This window comes from Canis lupus, chromosome 2 (genome assembly GCF_003254725.2).
Source record: "Canis lupus dingo isolate Sandy chromosome 2, ASM325472v2, whole genome shotgun sequence".
In the NCBI taxonomy this organism is placed as follows: domain Eukaryota; kingdom Metazoa; phylum Chordata; class Mammalia; order Carnivora; family Canidae; genus Canis; species Canis lupus.
Window position 1 is genome coordinate 57,749,194 of NC_064244.1, and position 18,786 is coordinate 57,767,979.

Genomic DNA, 18,786 nt, shown 5'->3' on the forward strand with positions numbered 1-18,786 from the left:
AGCGTTACCCGATCTTGTCTAACCTGAACACTATCTCCTCAAAGTAGGTCTTATGAGTATTCTAATCATATAAACAAGGGAATGGGGGCTCAGTGAGGTTACATGATTTACCCAAGTCACAGTGAGGAAGGGGTGGGGACAGGATTCAAACCCTGGCAGCCTGAGAGCCTCTTTCTGCCTCCCAAACAACTAGACCATGTCCTGCTGTCCTGCCACCCCCACCCTGTCCCAGGCCAGCCCTGGTGTCCTCTTTTCTTCTCTTAACCTCTACCTCCTCTGTGTTTGCCACCACTCCTGGAAGCCAACCTCTCTGCCTCCCTAGTAACGAGGTCAGTGTCTCACTCCTCTGGTGGTCCCAGTGGGACCAGGTCCCTTTCCCTGTGGGGGAGGCCCTGGCTGAGTCACCTCCTTCTGCCTCCTGAGCCTTGCACAGCACACAGTCCACGGCAGGGCCGACAGATTTATCTATCTCCAGGCATGCTGAGCATCTGTCACAGGCCAGATGATGGCAAACACAGGACAGTGGCCCGGTCAGTGGGGCTGAGAGTTATAGGGAGACACACAATGGATGGCTGCTGCCATCCTCAGAGTCCAGATGAGAATAAACAGAAAGGGGGAGATTAACCTCAGAGGGGTGGGCTGGTGGCATCTGAGGGGACACCGAGGAATGGGTGGAACCAGCCAGGCAGAGTCACCTGGGCAAAGGCTCTGTGAGGGGAACAAGCTTATGTGTTTGAGAGGCAGGAACAAGGTTGGTGGTAGGATCATAAGGGGAGGAAGGTGGGGAAGGTGGGTAGGAGGGGAGGGAGGGAGGGAGGGCCTAGAGAATGGCAGGCTCAAGCATGTGCCCTTAAAAGGACCCCAGGGGGGAGAGGGGCTTATAGGGACCACAGTGTGAGAGTGTATCCAGTGACAGAAGCCAGTGCCCTTGGCAATGAGAGGGACAAGTCGAGATGACCTTTTGGAGGTAGAACGAAAGGGACAGTCTAGAAGGGACTTTAGCACATGCAGTGGCTCTTCATTTCCCAGAGGGAAGCCCAGAGAGGGGAGAGGCTTATGAAGGCCTCCTGGGGGAAGGGCCAGGCAGGAGGCAGATCTAGGTCTCCCTGGTGGCAGCCCAGGTTCTGCAAATCCAGTTACTCCAGCCTTGGCTTGACGCTGACAAGTGGGACTGGGGACATGGCCTGGGAAGGGCTGCTCATGGCACCATTCTTAGGGCAGGGGGAGACAACCTCCCAACTCATGTGCACAGTCAAGTGGGGGAAGTGGACAAGGTGACCCCTGGGGACCCCAACCTTGGCATTAGGCCTGGAGCTAGAGGGCAGAGAGAGGACCCTGGTCCAGATGCCACACAGTAGCCAGGGCCTCCTGCCGGGCACTGGGCCAGGGCTAGACAGTGGCCCAGAGGGTCAGCTCTAGGGCTACAGGGACCACCGTCCTTTGGTTTCCATGTACCCTGGGAATAAGGAATACCCTTGCCCAGGGGGGTGCGTCCCAGTGATCACAGCACAATTTCCTATTACGCATGAACGGAGTCACTGTCTTTCTCACGTCTGTGCTCCAGAGAGCCAGGACCCATCAAGTTGAGCTTGGTCCAATCCCCTTACCATATCTGTGGGTAAACTGAGGCAGGGAAGGCAGAATTACCCAGCTCACCAGCCCCAAGGGGGTGGGTGGAGTAGGGACGGACTCAGTCTGGCCCCAAGGAGGGCCCAGCCGTCTCCTGCACATTCACACTGGTGGGGGCCTACTCACCGTGGCCGTCTGCTGTTGTGTGGCCTGGGCCGCAAACCGGGCCACGTGGTTGACGATGGGAGAGAAGTTGGTGGGCCCATAGAAGCGGATGTGGGGCAGACAAGCCGAGTACGCCTGGGCGATGCCGTCCACACCTGCCTCGGGGACAGGACTACATCAGCCTGGTGCCCGCTGACCCTTCACCCACCCTCATCCCATCTGCAGACCTATACCTCTATTCCCGCTGACCCCCAATACTACTACAGTGGCCAGTGTGGGTCCTATGAGACCGGAAGCTCCCAGAGGGCAGGGCCAAGATGGCATAAAGCAAAGGGCCCTGAATATGGAGCCACGCAGACCTGAGTTCGAATTCCACCTTTGTTACTTTTCAGCTGTGGGACCTGAGGCAAGCTGTTTAATCTTTCTGAGCCTGTTTCCTTGTTAGTAGGACTGATCATCTTTACTCTTGGGCGGCTGGCAGGAGAGGGCCCAACGGGGACTCAAGTCCAGAGAAGGGACTTGGCAGCCAGGCATCTTGAGGCCCATTCTGGACATGCTATGGCTTTTGCTGAGGGTTCCTCAGTGGGGGAACAGAGATGCTTGCACAGCCCCTGCACACAGTAGGTGCTCTGTAAATGGCCATCATTATGAGCCTAAGAATATCCCACAGCCCTGTGGTCCTATCCAGGAGGCCTCTGGCTGGAGAGGAGGTTGGTTACCCTGATTTCGGACACAGTGTCTAGAGACCTGCTCCAAACTAGAGAGCCCAGGAGTAGTACAGGGCTGTTTCTAGCCAACAGATGACCATGGTTTCTGAGTCACAGCATCATTCCCAAGTCAGTGACTTGATGCATTTCCCTTTTTTTTTTTTTTTTAAGTTTTTTTATTTATTTATGATAGTCACAGAGAGAGAGAGGCAGAGGGAGAAGCAGGCTCCATGCACCGGGAGCCCGATGTGGGATTCGATCCCGGGTCTCCAGGATCGCGCCCTGGGCCAAAGGCAGGCGCCAAACCGCTGCGCCACCCAGGGATCCCCATTTCCCTTCTAAGTACAAACGAGACCCAGCTTTGGGAATCCCCAGGGAAGGCAGATGCTATATCCAAGCCAAATCCTAGGCTGGGGTCTCATGATGGCAGGGTCCACCCTCTTCCATATCCATCTGGAGCCTCCTTCCTCCTCCAATACTTTCTTAACTGATTCAGGGGGCTCAGAAATCCTCTGAGGCCGAAGGGGCAGGAGTAAGCATAGGTACCGCACTCACTGCCTGCCCCTTTCTCCCCCAACCCTCACACTGGCAACCCTCAGTCCTTGGGTGCCAAGACTCCTTGTGGAAGACAAGAGGAGCAGGGTGGGGCAGGGCTGGGCCCTCCCGGCAAGGACAGGTGGGGGGTGAGAGACAAGTATATAATTTGCTGCCCTTACCTCCTCCTGTTCTACACAGGGCTTCCTGTCCACACTTCCCTTAATTCTCACCTAGCCAACCCAGTGAGATGAGCTAAGCAGGTATCACACTCCCTGGGTTAGGTGACAAGGCAAAGGCCCAGAGAGGTGCAGTGATCCCTCCAAGGTCACACAGCCAGGAAAGGGCAGCAGCTGGTGCTGAATCCAGGCTCACCTGACTCCAACCTCCAGCTCTTCCCTACCTGTCATGAGCAAGCATAAGGGGGAGGGGATGGTGGGAGACAAAACCTTTACTCTGCCCCTCCCTCCACCCAGGGCAGATACAGTTAGGCTTGGCACTCACCTGAGCAGAAGGGATTTGTGGGGTTGAAGTTGATGGCAAACTCATGGGAGACCTGAAATGTAGAGAAAATGCTGGGCTGGTAGCCTTCTGGCCCCAAAGCTGGGCCCAGGCCCCATCCCAGGCCAAGGCTATTGATCGCCCCCCCGCCCCCCAACACACACACCTGCTTTGCTTTCACCTCCACTGCTGGGGCGGAGCCACCTGCCTGACGCCTGCAGATATGCCTGCCTGACTACTCTCACTTTGTAATAGGTGCACATCGCCCCAATCTCTTCTGGGGCATGATGGCTGCCTTGCCTCCTTGCCCCACTAAGAGAGTCCAGGAGTGGGACAGAGAGAGCTCTGGGGGGAGTCCAAGTGGACTGCCCTTTTGTCACATGCTATCACTGAGGTTCCACTTTTTTGGGCCCCAAGTGCTTTCCCTAACTTCATAGTTAGCACGAGTGCCAGCAGAGGAGCCCATGTTATGCCAGTGAGCCAAACTGGGGGTTAGCGGACAACCTGCTCGGCTGGACTGGGTGGGGATCAGGAACCATCATGGGGCCAGAGGGCAGGGTGGAGGGGAGGGCAGAGAGGGCTAGTGCTGGTCCCCTGGGGACTCATTCTGTTTCTCTGCCTCCAGACCTAGATCCCAGCCCTGTGGATCATCCAGCGCCCTCCCGGACCCAGGAGCACAGAGGAATAATAACCAGACACGGTTCAGGGCTGCCCCAGGAGTGTGGTGGCTGCAGAACCTGCGGCCTTAGGGGGTCAGAGCTCAGATGGGGGTGTCCCCACTCTCCCTCCCACTGCGGTCTCAGCCAAAATCCCCACTGAGCCCCTTTCCCTCCTGCATGCCACACACCACATTCAGAGCTTTGCAGGCATCACCTCACTCCTGGCAATGACTCAGTGGGGAAAGGCCTCTTACTACCCCATTTCCCGATGATGAAATGGAGACACAGAATGGTCTAGAATGTTCCTAGCGTCTTCCATTTACCCAAGGACAAAGTTGGGACCAGAACTGAGGTCAGGCTGCCTCCTGAGCCCCCTTCCCTGAACCCACTAACCTCAGAAGGTGTTCCTCTCCATAGGAGTGCTGACAATGACTCCCATTGTGTTTGTGTCTGCACAATGACCTCCCTGGGGGCTATGTGTTCTAGGCCCCATGGAGGTTAATCTATGCCCATGTGGGAATGCAGGTGGGCCTGTTCTGAGGCCCTACTTCAGCTAACCAGTAGAGATGGTGAGCACACAGAGGGTGCCGCCCTAGAGAACTACCCTGTGAGCTCACCACCATGCCCCATGCGTGGTGTTGTGGCTGGCCATCCTGCCTGGATGGGGGAATGGCTGTATGCTGCCTGGAGAGCCCACCACAGTAAGTTACCCTGAAGTGAACTGTGTAAACGGTATGGAGTGGCTTGCTCCATGGATTTTTTGGTCTGAAAGCACCTTCTCAGGCTGGAGGATATTTACTGACCCTCCTCCATCTTCTAACACTCTCCCACAGGTTTTAAATTAGGAAGACAAAGAGATCTAGGGACATATCTGCCAGGCGAGAGCTTTTGTCTGAGCACAGACACTCCCAGACAGACTCTTTAGCTCTGAGACACGACAACGTGAGTGCTGGAAGGCCCCAGCAAGTCTAATGTGCCCATTCAACAAGTAAACAAACTGAGGCCCAGAGAGGGGAAACTGGGTGCCAACACCATACAGAAGAACAGGCCTAAGACCTGAGTCCCTCATGTCTTGAGAGGGAGTTGGAGTCCTGGCCTTGCTGAGCCCTCCTGGGCCAAGAGGGGTGAGACTCAGCTTAGGCAGTTCACCCCAGCAAGGCCCTATGTGGGGGGCAGGTGGCCTAAGAAGAGCCTTCCCTGTTCAGGGGAGAGAACAGCTTTTCTGTTCTTTGCTCCCTCTGCCCTAAGGGCTGGCATAGAGCCAGTCCTCTGCTGTCCCTCTGGGGTCCTCTCCCTGCCTGGGGCTCTCTTCACCCTGTCCCAAGTCTAGGCTCCAGCTGGGGGGCTGGAGGTCCTCATTGCCATGGCAACACCATGAGCCTCTATAGAGATTAAGGGGGGTGCTTATACAGAGGGGTTGAGAGAGCAAAATGGTTGCCAAGGAAACAGGCCTCCCTGGGCCAATGACTTCCTGCAAAAATCAGATTTTAGGAGATTTTAAAGACCAAGGGGGAAAACCCCTTCCTGATAAGAATGGAGGAATATTCTGCTTTCTGGGTCACCAACCTCTTCATTCCTCACTCCCTCCCCGCACTTCCTTTGTGGGAGGACCTGGTGGTCCAAGTGGATGGGGCTAAAAGGTCACCCATCCAGCCCAGAGGTCCTCTCAGGTCACCTACTCCAGCAGCTCCACTTCACAGGTGGAAAGAGGCTCAGATGAGGTCAGGGAATGCCCAGGTGACATGAGTGAGCCACAGCAGAGAGCCAGGACCAGATCTGGGAGACAAGTGCATGCCTCTCTAGCAGCCCAGCCCCCTCCCACACTCACCACCCTAGTTGGCCTAGGAAATGCCAGTTAATAGGACAAGTTTCCTGGAGGCCGTAAGCCAGATTAGGGGCCCCTGGGGACCTGCTGGCCATAGTCTTTGCCCTGGGACTCCCTGCTGCCTTCTGATAATCAGTGCTGTGTCCACCTAGCCTGACCCCTGGGCAGTGGGTTACTAAGACACTACTCCCTGGGGCCCTGGTGGGGGCAGAGCATGAGAGAGAGAGCTGCAGGGATCCCAGAGGGACTGTCCTCTCCAAGTCTCAGTTACCCCATCTGTACAGTGGGGAGTCTATGCTCTCTCCCACCCCAGACCTTTGCATGGGCCCTTCCTCCTTCCTCATCTGATGAACTCTGGCTCATTATAAATGAACAAGGCTTCATGCCATCTCAGGGAAAAGCTTTCTAAGTCCCTCAGCCACTGTCCAGGGCAGGGGTCTTCTTTGGGTACACCCAGCCCAGCACTAGGGTGGAATGAAGGTCCCAAGGGCAAGCAGCTGAGTCGTATGTTCCTTCCAGTTTCTCATCCTCAGAACCAGCATTTCTGTCTCCTCAGGCTGCTAAGCCCCAAATTCACTCTGTCAGCAAACAAGTAGTGCACATCTAGTGTGTGCCAGGAGCTGGGGCCCTCCTGGACTGTTAAGCTCTGGAGGGAGGCAACAAACCAGCAAACCCACACATACAGAGGTGACCATAAGTTCTGTGAGGACAGTGCCTGGGACGGGAGGTGGGGCCCCATATGAGCTCCCTCAGGGAAGGCCTCCCAGAGGGAATGACCTCTTGACCTCTATAGTGGGGAAAAAAGTGAAAAGGAGCAACAGGCCAGGGGAAGGCCATGTGCAAAGGCCCTGAGGCGGGAATGAATGAAAGAAGGTTCAAGTGGCAGGAGCAAGGCAAGTCAGAATGGAAGGGAGATAAGGGGCTGGGAGGCGCCAGGCCTGACAGGGGAGGTGGGATGTACCATCTGCCCTCGCACAGCCTGGCTCTGGCATCCCTCCTGTCACTACCGGGCACTCCAGCCTGGCAAGCCCAAGCCTCCCCAGAGTTGCCCTGTGACATTTCCAAGGAGGCTTTTGAGTGAGAAAACATCTCATTCAGCCAGGGTTCTTTCAAGCTGGCCAGTGTCCTAGCAACGGGCTCAAGCTGGGCCTGGCTGCGCCAGCCTGCCCCACCCCCTGCAGCATCACTGTCTGCCCGGAGGCCCAGCTTTGGTCCTGCAGGATCCTGCCCCCACCCCTCGATGGCTAGCAGGCCACAGAGCCTCTCCCTAAAATTTGAGGTGAAGATCGTACCCCCCCCACACCACCACCCAGAGAGGATGGGAGGAAAATGCTCACTCTGGCAACAGCACGTGGCACAGCAGGGCAGACAAGAAGGGGCACAAGCTGAGCCCTCTGTGCCCACAACATTCCCAGGCTTCTCACTGGAGAGGAAGCAGATTCGGAGAATAAACTTAAGAGTCCATTTGCCCAGCTGGAATCCGGGGCTCCCTGATGTAAACACGGCCTTGGGCAAATCACCTGAGCCTCTGTTTTTTCACCCATAAAATGGACCTCATTCCTTCTCATCATCTCTCCATCCTGCCCATCGGCACCCAGCCAGTCCCTCACTCAGCAGCCAGAGTGGGCCTTCAAAATGCCAAATGGCTGATAACACCCCATGTGGACCCTGCCGTGGCTGCCCATTGCTGTTTAACATGCATCTGAGGCCTTGTATGGCTGGCTTCCTGGCTAGCTCTGTCTGTCTCCATCATTTCTAGAGAGGCCACATGCCCACCTTTTCTGTTGCTCCACCTTGCTCTGTCCCTCCTCCTCCCAGGCTTTGCACAGGTTCTCTGCTCTGAACACCCTCTCTGCCCCATTACCACCTCCAGTCACTCAGCAAACTCCTCCTTTCCCTTCCTATCTTGACTTAGACCTTGCCTCCTCCAGGAAGTCTTCCTTGCTACCGCCAGGCCAGACTGGGGCCCTCCTCTGGGTTCCTCCCAGGCCCATGCTGCCCCATATCAGCAATGATGACCCTGCCCATCTTTGGGGTTGCCAGACAGAATACAGGATGTCCCATTACATCTGAAGTCCAGGGAAACAACAGATAACATTTTAGTATACATATGTCCCAGTATAATATTTAGGACATTCTCCAGAAATGTGTTTATCTGCAATTCAAGCTTCCCTGGGTGTCCTGGATTTTTGTTTGCCAAATCTGGCATCCTACTTGTCCTCCCCACCTGACTTGAGTACCAGGGGACAGAGACCATAACAGTCCCGCTCATTTTTCTGGCCCCAGTGCCTACGTGAGGTTCAGGCTGAGAAATGAGTGTGGGTTTGGGGTAAATGCAGAGAAGGCAGGGAGGCTGGGCCCCAAGTCTCTTCCAAAGTAGACCCACAAGAGGCCATATAAGACACAAATCCCATCTTGACCAAAAGGAAAGAATCCAACTCCACTCACCTTCCAGTCTGGGGGTAACTGGGCCCCAAAGCCCAGAGCTGGAAACATCTTATCACTAATCAGAGAAAGGAGAAGAAAACCACCATGAGAGGGACAGAGACCTCACCAGTCCATCCTCACCCCTCCCAGCCCCCACCCAGGGCTGGGCCCACCCTGCCTCACACACCTCCAAGAACAGAAGGAAAAAGCTCAGCACCTCTAGAAAGAGCTCTGTGTGAATGAGGTACTGAGCTCACACCACCTCTGAGCACCTGGCGAGTGAGGCTTGACCCCCATCTACATCTGTGGCAGACATGGCTAATCAATCATAGCACTTCTAACCAGTGGGCCTGGGTGCATCTTCTAGATCCTTCCCAAACTGGGACCTTGGGCATTCGCTAAACCACAGTCGTTATGGAAAGGTACTATCTGTCTCTCAACCTTCCTTTTATGGCTGGGAAAAACTCTCCTGAGAACCCTGGCATATCTTCAAGACCCTTCATCACCCAGCTCTAGAGCCTACTACTCTCATCTGCTTCCACCGGGCCTCCCTCAAGCCCCACTCCCCCAGCCCTGGCCACGGACCACTAGCTGTGCCCCAAACACACAGGGCACCCTCCTGCTGCAATTTCAATCATGTTGTGCCTCCCCTTGAACTTCCTGTCCCCAGCAGTGGCAAACTCCTACACATCCTCTAAAGCCCAATTCAAACGGCTCCTTCTCTCTGTGGATTTCCCTGAGACCTGAGAATCCTTATCTTTGGTGCTCTTGTAGCTCCTGCGTTACAGGTAAACTGGCCTCTCAGAACTCCAGTGACTTTTCCCAGTCTTCCTCCTCGAGGGTGAACTCCCTAAGGATGGGGATCGTGTCTCACCTGTTCATTCACTGGAGGTGTATATATATTGAGAAATCCCCTGGCTGTTGTGTGGAAGACACACTGCCAGCTGCTAGGACAGACGCAGAGAGACCAGTGAGGAGCTACTGAAGTGATCTGGACAGGAGGGGATGGTGGTTTACAGGCTGGTAACAGTGGCGGTGGGAGAAAGGGCCAGACTCAAGACCGTTTTTGAAAGGATTTGCTGAAAGAACAGGGGAAATGAGGGAAGGATAAAGTGCAGGGTTTTGGGTGAGAGGTGGTGCCTCTCACTGAGATGGGGAAGGGTATCGGAGGAGTCGGACTGGGGCAGGTGCCCAGCACTCACTAGGGTCTTCTTCCTTGCTAAGTCTGAATGTCCACGAGAAGGCTCAGTAAAGGGACTGAGTGGGAAGCTGGATACAGAGGACTCCAGAGCGGCAACAGCAGGCTCCTCCACCCACCTGTGCAGATGGGGACTTTCACCTCCCTTGCTCTATGTGCCATACTTTTCTTAATGTGGCTGGAGATCACAGCCACCCATTTAGCCCTGGAAGTCAGACCCTGGTCTCAGGCAGCCTCTCCTAGGGAGGCCAAGTGTACACAGGATTCCGGACCCTGATGCTGCTCCTGCCAAGTCTCTGGCACCTGTACCTTCGTACCCCTGTTTCCTGTGTCTTGGCCTCCTGGCCATTCCACCCTTTGGCCTGGAGGTCCCAACGAACACCACCTGTGGCTATAACACCATAACCTTCAAGTGACTTCTGATCCTTCAAGGCCACACCCCCTACACAGCCTTCCTTCACTGACTTTCCACTGCCCCCGCCTTAACCCAAAGATCTCCAGGAAGCATGGTCATGGGAAGAGGGCCCACACCTGCTGGCTGCTCCTTCCAAAATCCCAGCAGGAGTGAGACTATTAGGTCACTAGGTGTTGGGCCCAGGAATCAGAATGGCTGGGTACTAGGCCCCTGATCTGTGTGACTTTGGATACATTCTCTACCTCCATCCCACACCTACATTTTTCCAGCTCTAAAAGGGAAAGCTGCAACAAAGGTAAACAAGTTTCATTTTCTATCTTGATTCCTTTTCTTACTGGCTACTTGGTGTATCGTGGAGAAGGATTCCAGTGTGGATCCAGGGTTCGGTAGGGAAGAGGTCAGCAGTTGACTAGCAATGCCTGCCACAGGTGTTGGAATGGGCAATAAGGTATGTATACCATGTGTTGGCCATTCCCAGTTTGAGAATCTTTGGGACCCTTCTTTCAGCTCTGACAAGGTGAGCTTCCCAGTTGGATGGAGCTGGAACTGACCTCTCGAGTCCCTCCCCAAGCTTACCTGTCATAGTCCTGAATGATCTGCCCGACAGCCCAGATGGCCGACAGATATTCGTTGGTGCCCATAGGGTTGATATAGTGCAAAGAGGAAGGGTCGAGGGGATTCCCATTGGAGGCTGTGAAGTCTATCCCAACCTGTAGAGTGGGGGGAAAAAAGGCCACCCAGTTGGCCAGAGACTCCAGCTCCCAATCTCCTCCTCAGGGAACAAAGAGACTGATGGGACATGGGAAGCCACTCATCTCCCCATGTCAACCCACGCTTCCATAAGATGTTCTGAAACCTGGAAACTGATTGTGTCACTCCTTTGCCTCTAATGCCATCTGTGGCTCCCTACTGCCTGAGCATAAAATCTATTGCCCAGATGTGATACAAAGTCACCTTGCAGTCCCAAATTTCTTTGTCCCCCTTGTTGTCAAACCTACACACTCATCTGTCTCAATTTCTAGGTCTTTTTTTTTTTTTAAGATTTTATTTATTTATTCATGAGAGACACAGAGAGAGAGAGAGGCAGAGACACAGAGGAGAAGCAGGCTCTATGCAGGAAGCCTGATGTGGGACTCAATCCTGGGCTGGAGGCAGGTGCCAAACTGCTGAGCCACCCAGGGATCCCCAATTTCTAGGTCTTTGTCATGAGGTTGCCTCTACCTAAAGAGCCAGGCAATCTTTTCTCCCTAATTCTCCTCTATCATTCAGGCCCAATTCAGATGTCGCTGCTCCAATGAATCCTTTCCAGACACCTTACCCCACCCCAAGCCACTTCCCTATTGTCCCTCAGATCCCCAAAAGGCCCTGGGATCTGGGGCTGCCTGGTAGGCCATGCCTATCTGCCCAGAGTGGGTGCTCACTGTAGGCAAGACACAGGCCCCCGGAGCCAGGTCTAGGGTGATGCACAGAGCACCAGAGAAGGTGCTCCACAGGGGAGATCCTGCTGTCTCTCAGGGATCTAGGGAGAGAGATGACCACCTTGGAAACTGGTCTTCGTGGGGTGAGTCTGGCACAGAGGAGGCGCTCAGTATCCATTGTTGAATATGCATACACACAAGGAATAGGAGAGCTCAGTCTCTCAGAGTGAGGGGGTCATGATGACCAGTGGGGTTAGACATCAACAAGGCCAGTCTCCTGACTCCATATAGTCCTACAGAGGACCTCCAGTCCCATGGGATCTAGAGGTCGTGGCAGAGAGTGGTGAGGCAAGGCAGGGAGGTGGGCAGAGCATGGGACCCCAGCAGGTTTTCCCCCCGGGCTGGAGGTCCCCTTTAGGTGAGGACGCATAAGACCAGATGAATGGGACAAGTCTGTGGGGCACATACTCCAGGCCACAGGCAGAGGGACAATTCATTTATTGAACACCCACTATGTGCCAGGCACTGAGTGTTTGGCTGAGGTTGGCACAGAAACAAGTCCTCACACTTGGGGCACTCATAGTCTTCTGCACCCAGAAGACAAACAGGGACAAGAGAAAGATATTTAAATAATTTCAGAGTGGCAAGTGTCCTGAAGATCGCAAAGTAGGAGAAGTGATAAGGAGAAACAGGAAAGCACCAGGGGAGGTCTCCCTGAGGAGACCTTTATGCCATGGCCCGAAGGATGGCAGGGCAGCAGCCATGAGAAGTTTCCAGAAGGTGCATTCCAGACAAAGCAGATGCAAAGGAGCTTGGAATCCTGGAGGGACAGTGAGCACCCTTGTGGATGGAACTGAGTGAGCAAACAGGATGGCAGCAGAGGAGACAGGAGGGCCGTCTGACCAGCAGGGGGGAATCTGGCTTTCTGCAGAGCTGTAGCCAGCAATCTGCTGGGGGCAGGCAGCCACGCCCCGACTAGGCTCAGCACCCTGTGCCCTCTCCCCTGGGCCAGACACAGAGGAGCCCTTCCCGAAGTTGGTCCCGAACCCCTTGTACTGCAGTAGTGGCCCGGGCCCCTAGGGAGGATCCTTGCCGGGGTGGGTGGCAGGGCGGCGGGGAGAGCCTTACCGTGAACATGAGCTGGCAACCTCCCAGGATGTAGTCAAGGAAGGAGTAGTCCCGGTTTATCTGGAAGGAGTCAGCGGAGTCGGTGGGTGCCTGCCCTGCGCCGGATGGCTGGCCCTCTACCTGCCCACAGTCCCCAGGAATGACCTCTGGGGAACTGATTGCTCTGGGCCCTGAAACCTTAGTCGAGTCAAGGAGGCCAAGGGAAGCCCCAGTCTGATTATGACCAAGCCCCACTCTCTCTGTAACAAAGCACTCAGAGCAACAGTCCAGTGGGTCTCACACACGCACACGCGCGTGCATGCACTGTCTCCCAGCAGGTCCCAGGGCCTGGTGTCAGTTGTATCCACCAATGACATGGCAGAGACAGTCTCAGTGTTGCTGTTCAGTCCCTAGGCCCGCTCCAGCCCTGGCCCTGCACTCCGAGCAGAGGCGGCCAGCTCAAGGGCTTCCGCTATACATTAATAAAGCTGCTAAAACCCCGCGTTTGTTGTGATGGTCTCTGCTCCTTTGGGCCAAGGGTACTGGCCTTCCAGTTTGGTGGAGTTATAAGGGGGGTTCCTTTCAAAATAAACGTACCTAAGAGAAAAAAACCAAGGATGGGGGAAAGAAGGGCTGATCACAAAAATGGAATAAGTGAGGCAGGTGGCAAAAATCCTGCAGGGGACTATGACAGAAGTTCCAGAAACTTTCAAGGACTGCACACTAAGATGCTGCCACCTGACGGCTTAGCTTTCACCCAGCACTTCTGCGCTGTCCCACACTAAACGAGCAGTCACAGAAGCCCTGCCAGACAGCAGGGCCTCCAGACCAGGACGCAGAGGCACAGGGAGGGTGCCAGGACTCACTGGGTACCTTCAGGCCCCGCGGCCAGGGCTCTCGTTGCCTTAACATCCTGCCCGATTCCAGCAGATGACGGGCTGCCGGATACCCAGGGCGGCCCTGGCCACTGCTCGTGTGACCTTCACTCCCTTTCCGGGACTCAGAGGCCCCAGCTGTACCACGGGAGTCACCTCAGTGATGTTGCGGGGCCCCTGCTGGGCGTCCGTCTGCCCCCGGGGGTGCCGGACATGTGACGGGCAAGCTGCCAGCATGGGAAGCAGGTTCCTTTCCCGAGGAGAGGCCCTGGAAGGTCATCTTGTGCCTTCCCAGAGCTCCTTACATCCCAGGAATATGATATGAGATGAACCTGCCACATGGTTACCTTGTGAACATCCCCATTCTACAGATGAGGAGACCGAGGCCCAGAGAGGTCAAGCTCAGAAGATCCCAAAGCCAGGACATGGCAGAACCAGGATTTGAACCCAGGCCTTGCTGGCTCCAAACCCAGTGCTCTGTCCATCCCTTTGGTGGTGACAGCTCCCTGCGTGACCCCCAACCAGGCCCCTGCCTGGGCCTACCCTGCTGGCTCACCTTGCAGGAGCACAGGATAATGATGCCTGAGTTTTTATAGTTCTTCTTCTTCCTTTGCTTCTTGGGGTTGATGCACTCAAACTCCAGCTGGACAACATGAGAAGAGAAAGAGAAGCTCATCCGGGCCTTCCATGGGGGCCGACCCTCCCCTGGACCCCAGGATCCCCTCCATAGTGCTGACTGGAGGGCAGCATGCCTCTTCCAGGAAGCCTTCCTGGATGTCCACACCCAGAAAAGGTTCCTATGACTTCAAGCTCACACCAAGCTGTGCTTGCCTGACGTAGGAGGACCTGCATCTGCCCCCCACCCCAGACGATGACTCGTCTACATCATGTCCACTCCTATACCCGGAACCATCACCCAGGGCCCGGCTTCTTGAGCTGAGTTAAATGGACAGCTCTTGAGCGCTCACCATGTGCTAGGCCCTTCCCCAGTATCATCTCATGTGACTCCCACTCTCTTCCTCTGCCCCACTGGGCAGATGGGGAAATAGGCTCAGAGGAATCGGAAGTCTTGCTTAATTAGGGCCACAGAGCCAGAGAGGTGGGATCTGGGCCCCAGTCTGCCCAATCCTAAGCCTGTGTCCCCCACTCGTCCCCTGCTGAGCTTTCAGGGTCACACGCACGGGGCCCATCTCACCGGGACGCCATCACGAGCCTCACACATCTGCGACACCGAAGTCTGGAACTCGCCGATGAAGTCATGGCCCCCGTCATTGTCATAGTCGTAACACATGACCTGGGGTGGGTCCAGTGACGTCACCTCAGGGTAGCTCCCAAGGAGGTGCTCTCAGACCCTCACAGTTGCCTGAGCAAATCCCACATCTTCCTTTTGCTGGTGCCTCCCCCTGATCCCCAGCATCTGCCTTGCTGGGATGATGCTGTTAGCTCCTGAACTGCCTCCTGCAGGAAGCCTTCCCTGATTGCTGGGAAAAGGGACACCCCAGCAATGGAGGCTGTACACTCTGGAGCAGGAAGCTTGACTCCCCACACACCTGTCACTCAGCTCCTCATCTGTTTGGGGCTGTGGCCCACTTGCCTTCGTGGGCCATGGCCAGGGGCCTTCCCTAGGGATGTTCCACAGGGCAACTCTGGACATGCCTTTCATTTCCCTACATTGTTACCTTCCTTGAGATAGGCACAAAAAAATCCCAGCTTTCCATGCCCTCTAACTGAGCTGCCACTTCTTGGAAGAAGGCAAGAATTAACCATACCCATTCCACTGATGGGTAAACTAAGGCTCAAGAGGGAAGCACTTGCCCAAAGTCTCACAGCAGCAGTAGGAGACCAGAACTGGAATTCGGGTTTCCTACTACCCCATTCAGGGATCTCTGCCCCGGCCTCACTGATCTCCTCTCCCCTATCTGCATCAGACACGGTCCCGGAGGACTGAGGGTTTGTAGAGACCAGTAACCAATGTCCTCATCACAGTGACACTTGGTTGCTTCCAAGGTGCTTGCATACTCGCTCTCCTCGGTGGCAGCACCCCAGCCCTCTGGGAAGAACCGGGTAGTCATTCTGTTCCTGTTTCAGAGAAGGGCTCACGGAGACAGCTGCCCAGATGGCTCAGGGGGTCAGACATGTGAGACGAGAGCCCAGGTCCCCACCTCTCCCCTTACATAGGTTTGCTTTTTCCATCTTAATAAGGAAGAGCTTTGCCAAGGCGTCCCCAGAAAGCCGCGGGTAAGCAAGGAGGCTGGAGCTGGCAGGGTGGGGCGCAGGGCCCCCGAGCCCCCTCACCTGGATGGGCTTTTCCATGTCCCCATCACACAGGGACACCAATGGCACAGTGAACGGTTTCCACACAGGGTCCAGCGTGTACTTGATCACCTGCAGCACAGCGAGAGCCACGGGTGAGGGCAGGTCCAGGGCAGCAGTGCTCTGGGGTTGGGCCAGTCCTGCAGGTTTGCGGGTGGCAGGTACAGAGGCCCACGGCCACACCTCTGGGAGGGAAGGGAGCATCCCCGTGGCAGGGAGGGATGGCGCCTTGAGGCACCATAATGGCTTTGCCTGTTCACTGCGTGGCTGTGACCTTACAGCCCGTCCTGACACATGGGGGTAGCCAGACTACAGACCCACGGACTTAGAGACTCCCAGCGCCCTGTGCACCCACCTCAGTCCTGTGAACCAGCATCCACTTGCCATCGTCTCCTGGTTTATAGAACTCCAGAAATGGGTCTGACTTTCCAAAGAGGTCCTGGAGGAAGCAAGAGGATGTGTGTGAGGAAGGTACAACTCTGCCGTATTCAGATGAGAGGTGGCGGGGGGGGGACCCAGCTGCCTTCCCCAATCCAGCCTCAGGAGTGGGAGCTGCGAGCAAAGCCAGCCCCCTGGGGCCAACCAGCTCCCCCAGGAGAAACCACCTCATCCTGGGGTTACCAAAGCCTGTGCTCAGAGACCTTGAGACCTGGAGCCTGCAGGCATTATAACTTAGATGGGGCAGGACTTCAAAAGGTGATAGTTCCTGCAGCAGGATGTGATTTTAATTTATTTCGTGGGAATCTGAGAAACTGAAACTATCTGAGCATGTCACAGAAGGGATATGATATCCTTTAAAAATCCATTTTAAAACAAGTATCAGGTAATATTCAGGGAAAAAAACATCCCAGGCAGAGGGAACAGCAAGTGCAAAGGTCCCGAGGCAGGAGGATGCTTGGTGCAATCCTGCGACAACAAAGAGGCTGATTTGGCTGAGGCAGAATGATGGTGGGAAGAGTAGTGGAAGTGAGGTGAGGGGGCACTGTGGACACACCCAGTGGGGCCCTGTAGGTTACTATAATGATTCTAGCATTGACACTGAGTGAAATAAGGAGTCCCCAGGAGGGGGTTTCCAGTTACGTCTTGAACACCTCTAAATAATGGTAAACTCACTACTTCAGTGGTAAAGAGGTCCTAATTTGGCGTGGCCTGAGCTATGGACTGCTTCCTGGATGGGGCGTGATGAAGGTAATGGCCAGAAGCAGCAGGACTAGGCCCCACGAGCCTGGGCTGGGGGAGGGATACTGCTCCCTGATGGAGAACCCCCTTCTCGACTGCCTTACCTTCTTGTCCAGCTTCCTGCCCGCCAGACTCAGGGTGATGACCTGGTTATCGGACAGCTCCTGGGCAGCAATCTGTGAGGCCAGAGGAATGTGAGGGTCGGGACCTCCCATCTGACCCCCTCCCTCCCTACCCTCCAGCATCCTGCCAGACAGAGTGAGCACAGGTACTCAGGAGTCAGCTCTCCAGGGCTGGGAAGGGGAAAGGAGAGGAGGGGTAGTACCACGCGACCCTGCCTGTGGCTCTCATCTTCTCAAAACCTCTGTTTCTACCAAAGTAAACTATCTGAATAAGAGAATCAGCACTGCTCATGATGGGGAAGCCATTTGAGGAACCCCAGATGAGGGGTGGTCTTGAGCCCTGGGGAGCATAGCTACCTCAAAACGCCAAGACACTGGGCATTCCAGGAACCTTACTGTGTAGCTAGGGAAACTGAAGCCCGGGGCAGGGGCAGGAGTCACCTGAGCTCCCTCTGCTGCCTTATCATCTGTCCCTCCATGCCTTTCCTCTCAGCCATGGCCTTTATGGCCCATCCCAGCCAGTGATGGACCAGCTGAGTGACCCTGGGGCTACCCTTGCCCTCTCTGGGCCTCTCTCTCTCATTCTCTCCTCTCCTCACAGAGGGGCAGGGAAAGCCCTCAGGCCAACAGCAACATATGTGGGCTGGGTTCCTCTTACCTCATGCCTATTGGACAGCCTCACCCACAAGCTACTGGACCTTCCAGAACCACACACAGGCCAGGTTGGACACTAGGCTCCCCTTCCTTTCCTCCATCAGACTTGCTCAACAACCTTGCAAGGGAGATCCTATTACTGCCCTCATTCCACAGAAGAAGGAGCCGAGGTCTGGAGCCACACCACCGCAATGCTAGGGGAAACAGTGTACCAGGCTGGGGGCGGGGGGGGGGGGGGGGGGGCGGCGTGGTGCAGAGGGAACTGCTGGGTTGGCTTCCAGATGGAGGGGAGCTGGCTAGTGAAGGTATATAGATGGCAAGGTTCTGAACCCCAAGAAGTGGGGGGAGGGGTTGGGAGAGAATATCCCAGGTGGCAGGAACAGTGGGATGCTAAGAATTCAGTTTGCATGGAGCCCATAGTATGTACTTGAAGGAAAGCAAGGAGGGGTTCCTCAGAGCCTTGAATGTAAACTCCACAGGCAGTGGGGAGGCAGGGAGGCTCCAGAGCACGGGTGTGACTATAAATGAGCACATATAGCTTCGGCTCTCCTCCCTCCAGCTGGCCAGTTCCTCAGCCGTCATACTGGCTCTGAAGGGGGACAGTCGGGAGGGAACCTCATTAGCCTAACTGCCCCAGTGTGCTTTGTCTCTGGGCTCCAGGTCCCTTACGTGTAAAACAGGTTTCACTCCCTTCCAGGAGACTGTGAGGACCCAGGACTGGTCTGCGCAAAGTGCCTGCGTAAGGCTGGGATCAGTGCGCATCGCTGGGATCAGTGCGCGTCGCTGGAATCACTGCGCGCTGCAGCCGCACACAGAGACCCGCAAGGCGCTTCTCCGAGCCGCCCTAGGGAGGGCAGGCCGGGCGGGAGGAGAGGGCGTGCTGGGAGGCCTTCGGAACGAGTGGGGGCACCCCTCTGCCCCGGGAGCAGGAGGCCACAGGGGCCTCTGGCAAGCCCCCTACTACCAGCTTGGCGGCCCTCAATGCATCATATGTAAAGCCAGGAGCCCGTTGCTAAGAGACCTGTTGCTAAGTTGTAAGTTGGGCCTTTTTACTCCAAACAAAGCTGGTGATTATCTGCCAGGGAAGCAGCCCATTGATGGGGGAGGGCAGCGGGCAG

General features: G+C 55.5%; 2 protein-coding genes across 3 annotated transcripts in view; one reads left to right on the plus strand and one right to left on the minus strand.

The window, feature by feature from the left end:
* PSME3IP1 (proteasome activator subunit 3 interacting protein 1) overlaps positions 1 to 13,028 on the plus strand; it is a 61,677-nt gene extending 48,649 nt beyond the window's left edge. Inside the window, exon 7 of the mRNA XM_049104103.1 lies at positions 4,102 to 13,028. Within this exon, the coding sequence (XP_048960060.1) occupies positions 4,102 to 4,295 (194 nt within the window). The 3' untranslated portion in view covers positions 4,296 to 13,028. The remainder of the gene's footprint in view (positions 1 to 4,101) is intronic.
* CPNE2 (copine 2) overlaps positions 1 to 18,786 on the minus strand; it is a 45,936-nt gene that overhangs the window by 7,536 nt on the left and 19,614 nt on the right. Inside the window, exons 1-11 of one of the 2 annotated variants that reach the window (XM_025447132.2) lie at positions 18,338 to 18,445; positions 16,997 to 17,068; positions 16,069 to 16,152; positions 15,696 to 15,785; positions 14,596 to 14,694; positions 13,957 to 14,043; positions 12,547 to 12,606; positions 10,577 to 10,710; positions 8,409 to 8,463; positions 3,480 to 3,531; positions 1,756 to 1,889 (exon numbers count right to left, since the gene is read on the minus strand). In XM_025447132.2, the coding sequence (XP_025302917.1) occupies positions 1,756 to 1,889; positions 3,480 to 3,531; positions 8,409 to 8,463; positions 10,577 to 10,710; positions 12,547 to 12,606; positions 13,957 to 14,043; positions 14,596 to 14,694; positions 15,696 to 15,785; positions 16,069 to 16,152; positions 16,997 to 17,068; positions 18,338 to 18,430 (960 nt within the window). In that variant the 5' untranslated portion in view covers positions 18,431 to 18,445. Of the gene's footprint in view, positions 1 to 1,755; positions 1,890 to 3,479; positions 3,532 to 8,408; positions 8,464 to 10,576; positions 10,711 to 12,546; positions 12,607 to 13,956; positions 14,044 to 14,595; positions 14,695 to 15,695; positions 15,786 to 16,068; positions 16,153 to 16,996; positions 17,069 to 18,337; positions 18,446 to 18,786 lie in introns of those variants that run through there. The other variant, XM_025447131.3, reaches the window with a different exon arrangement.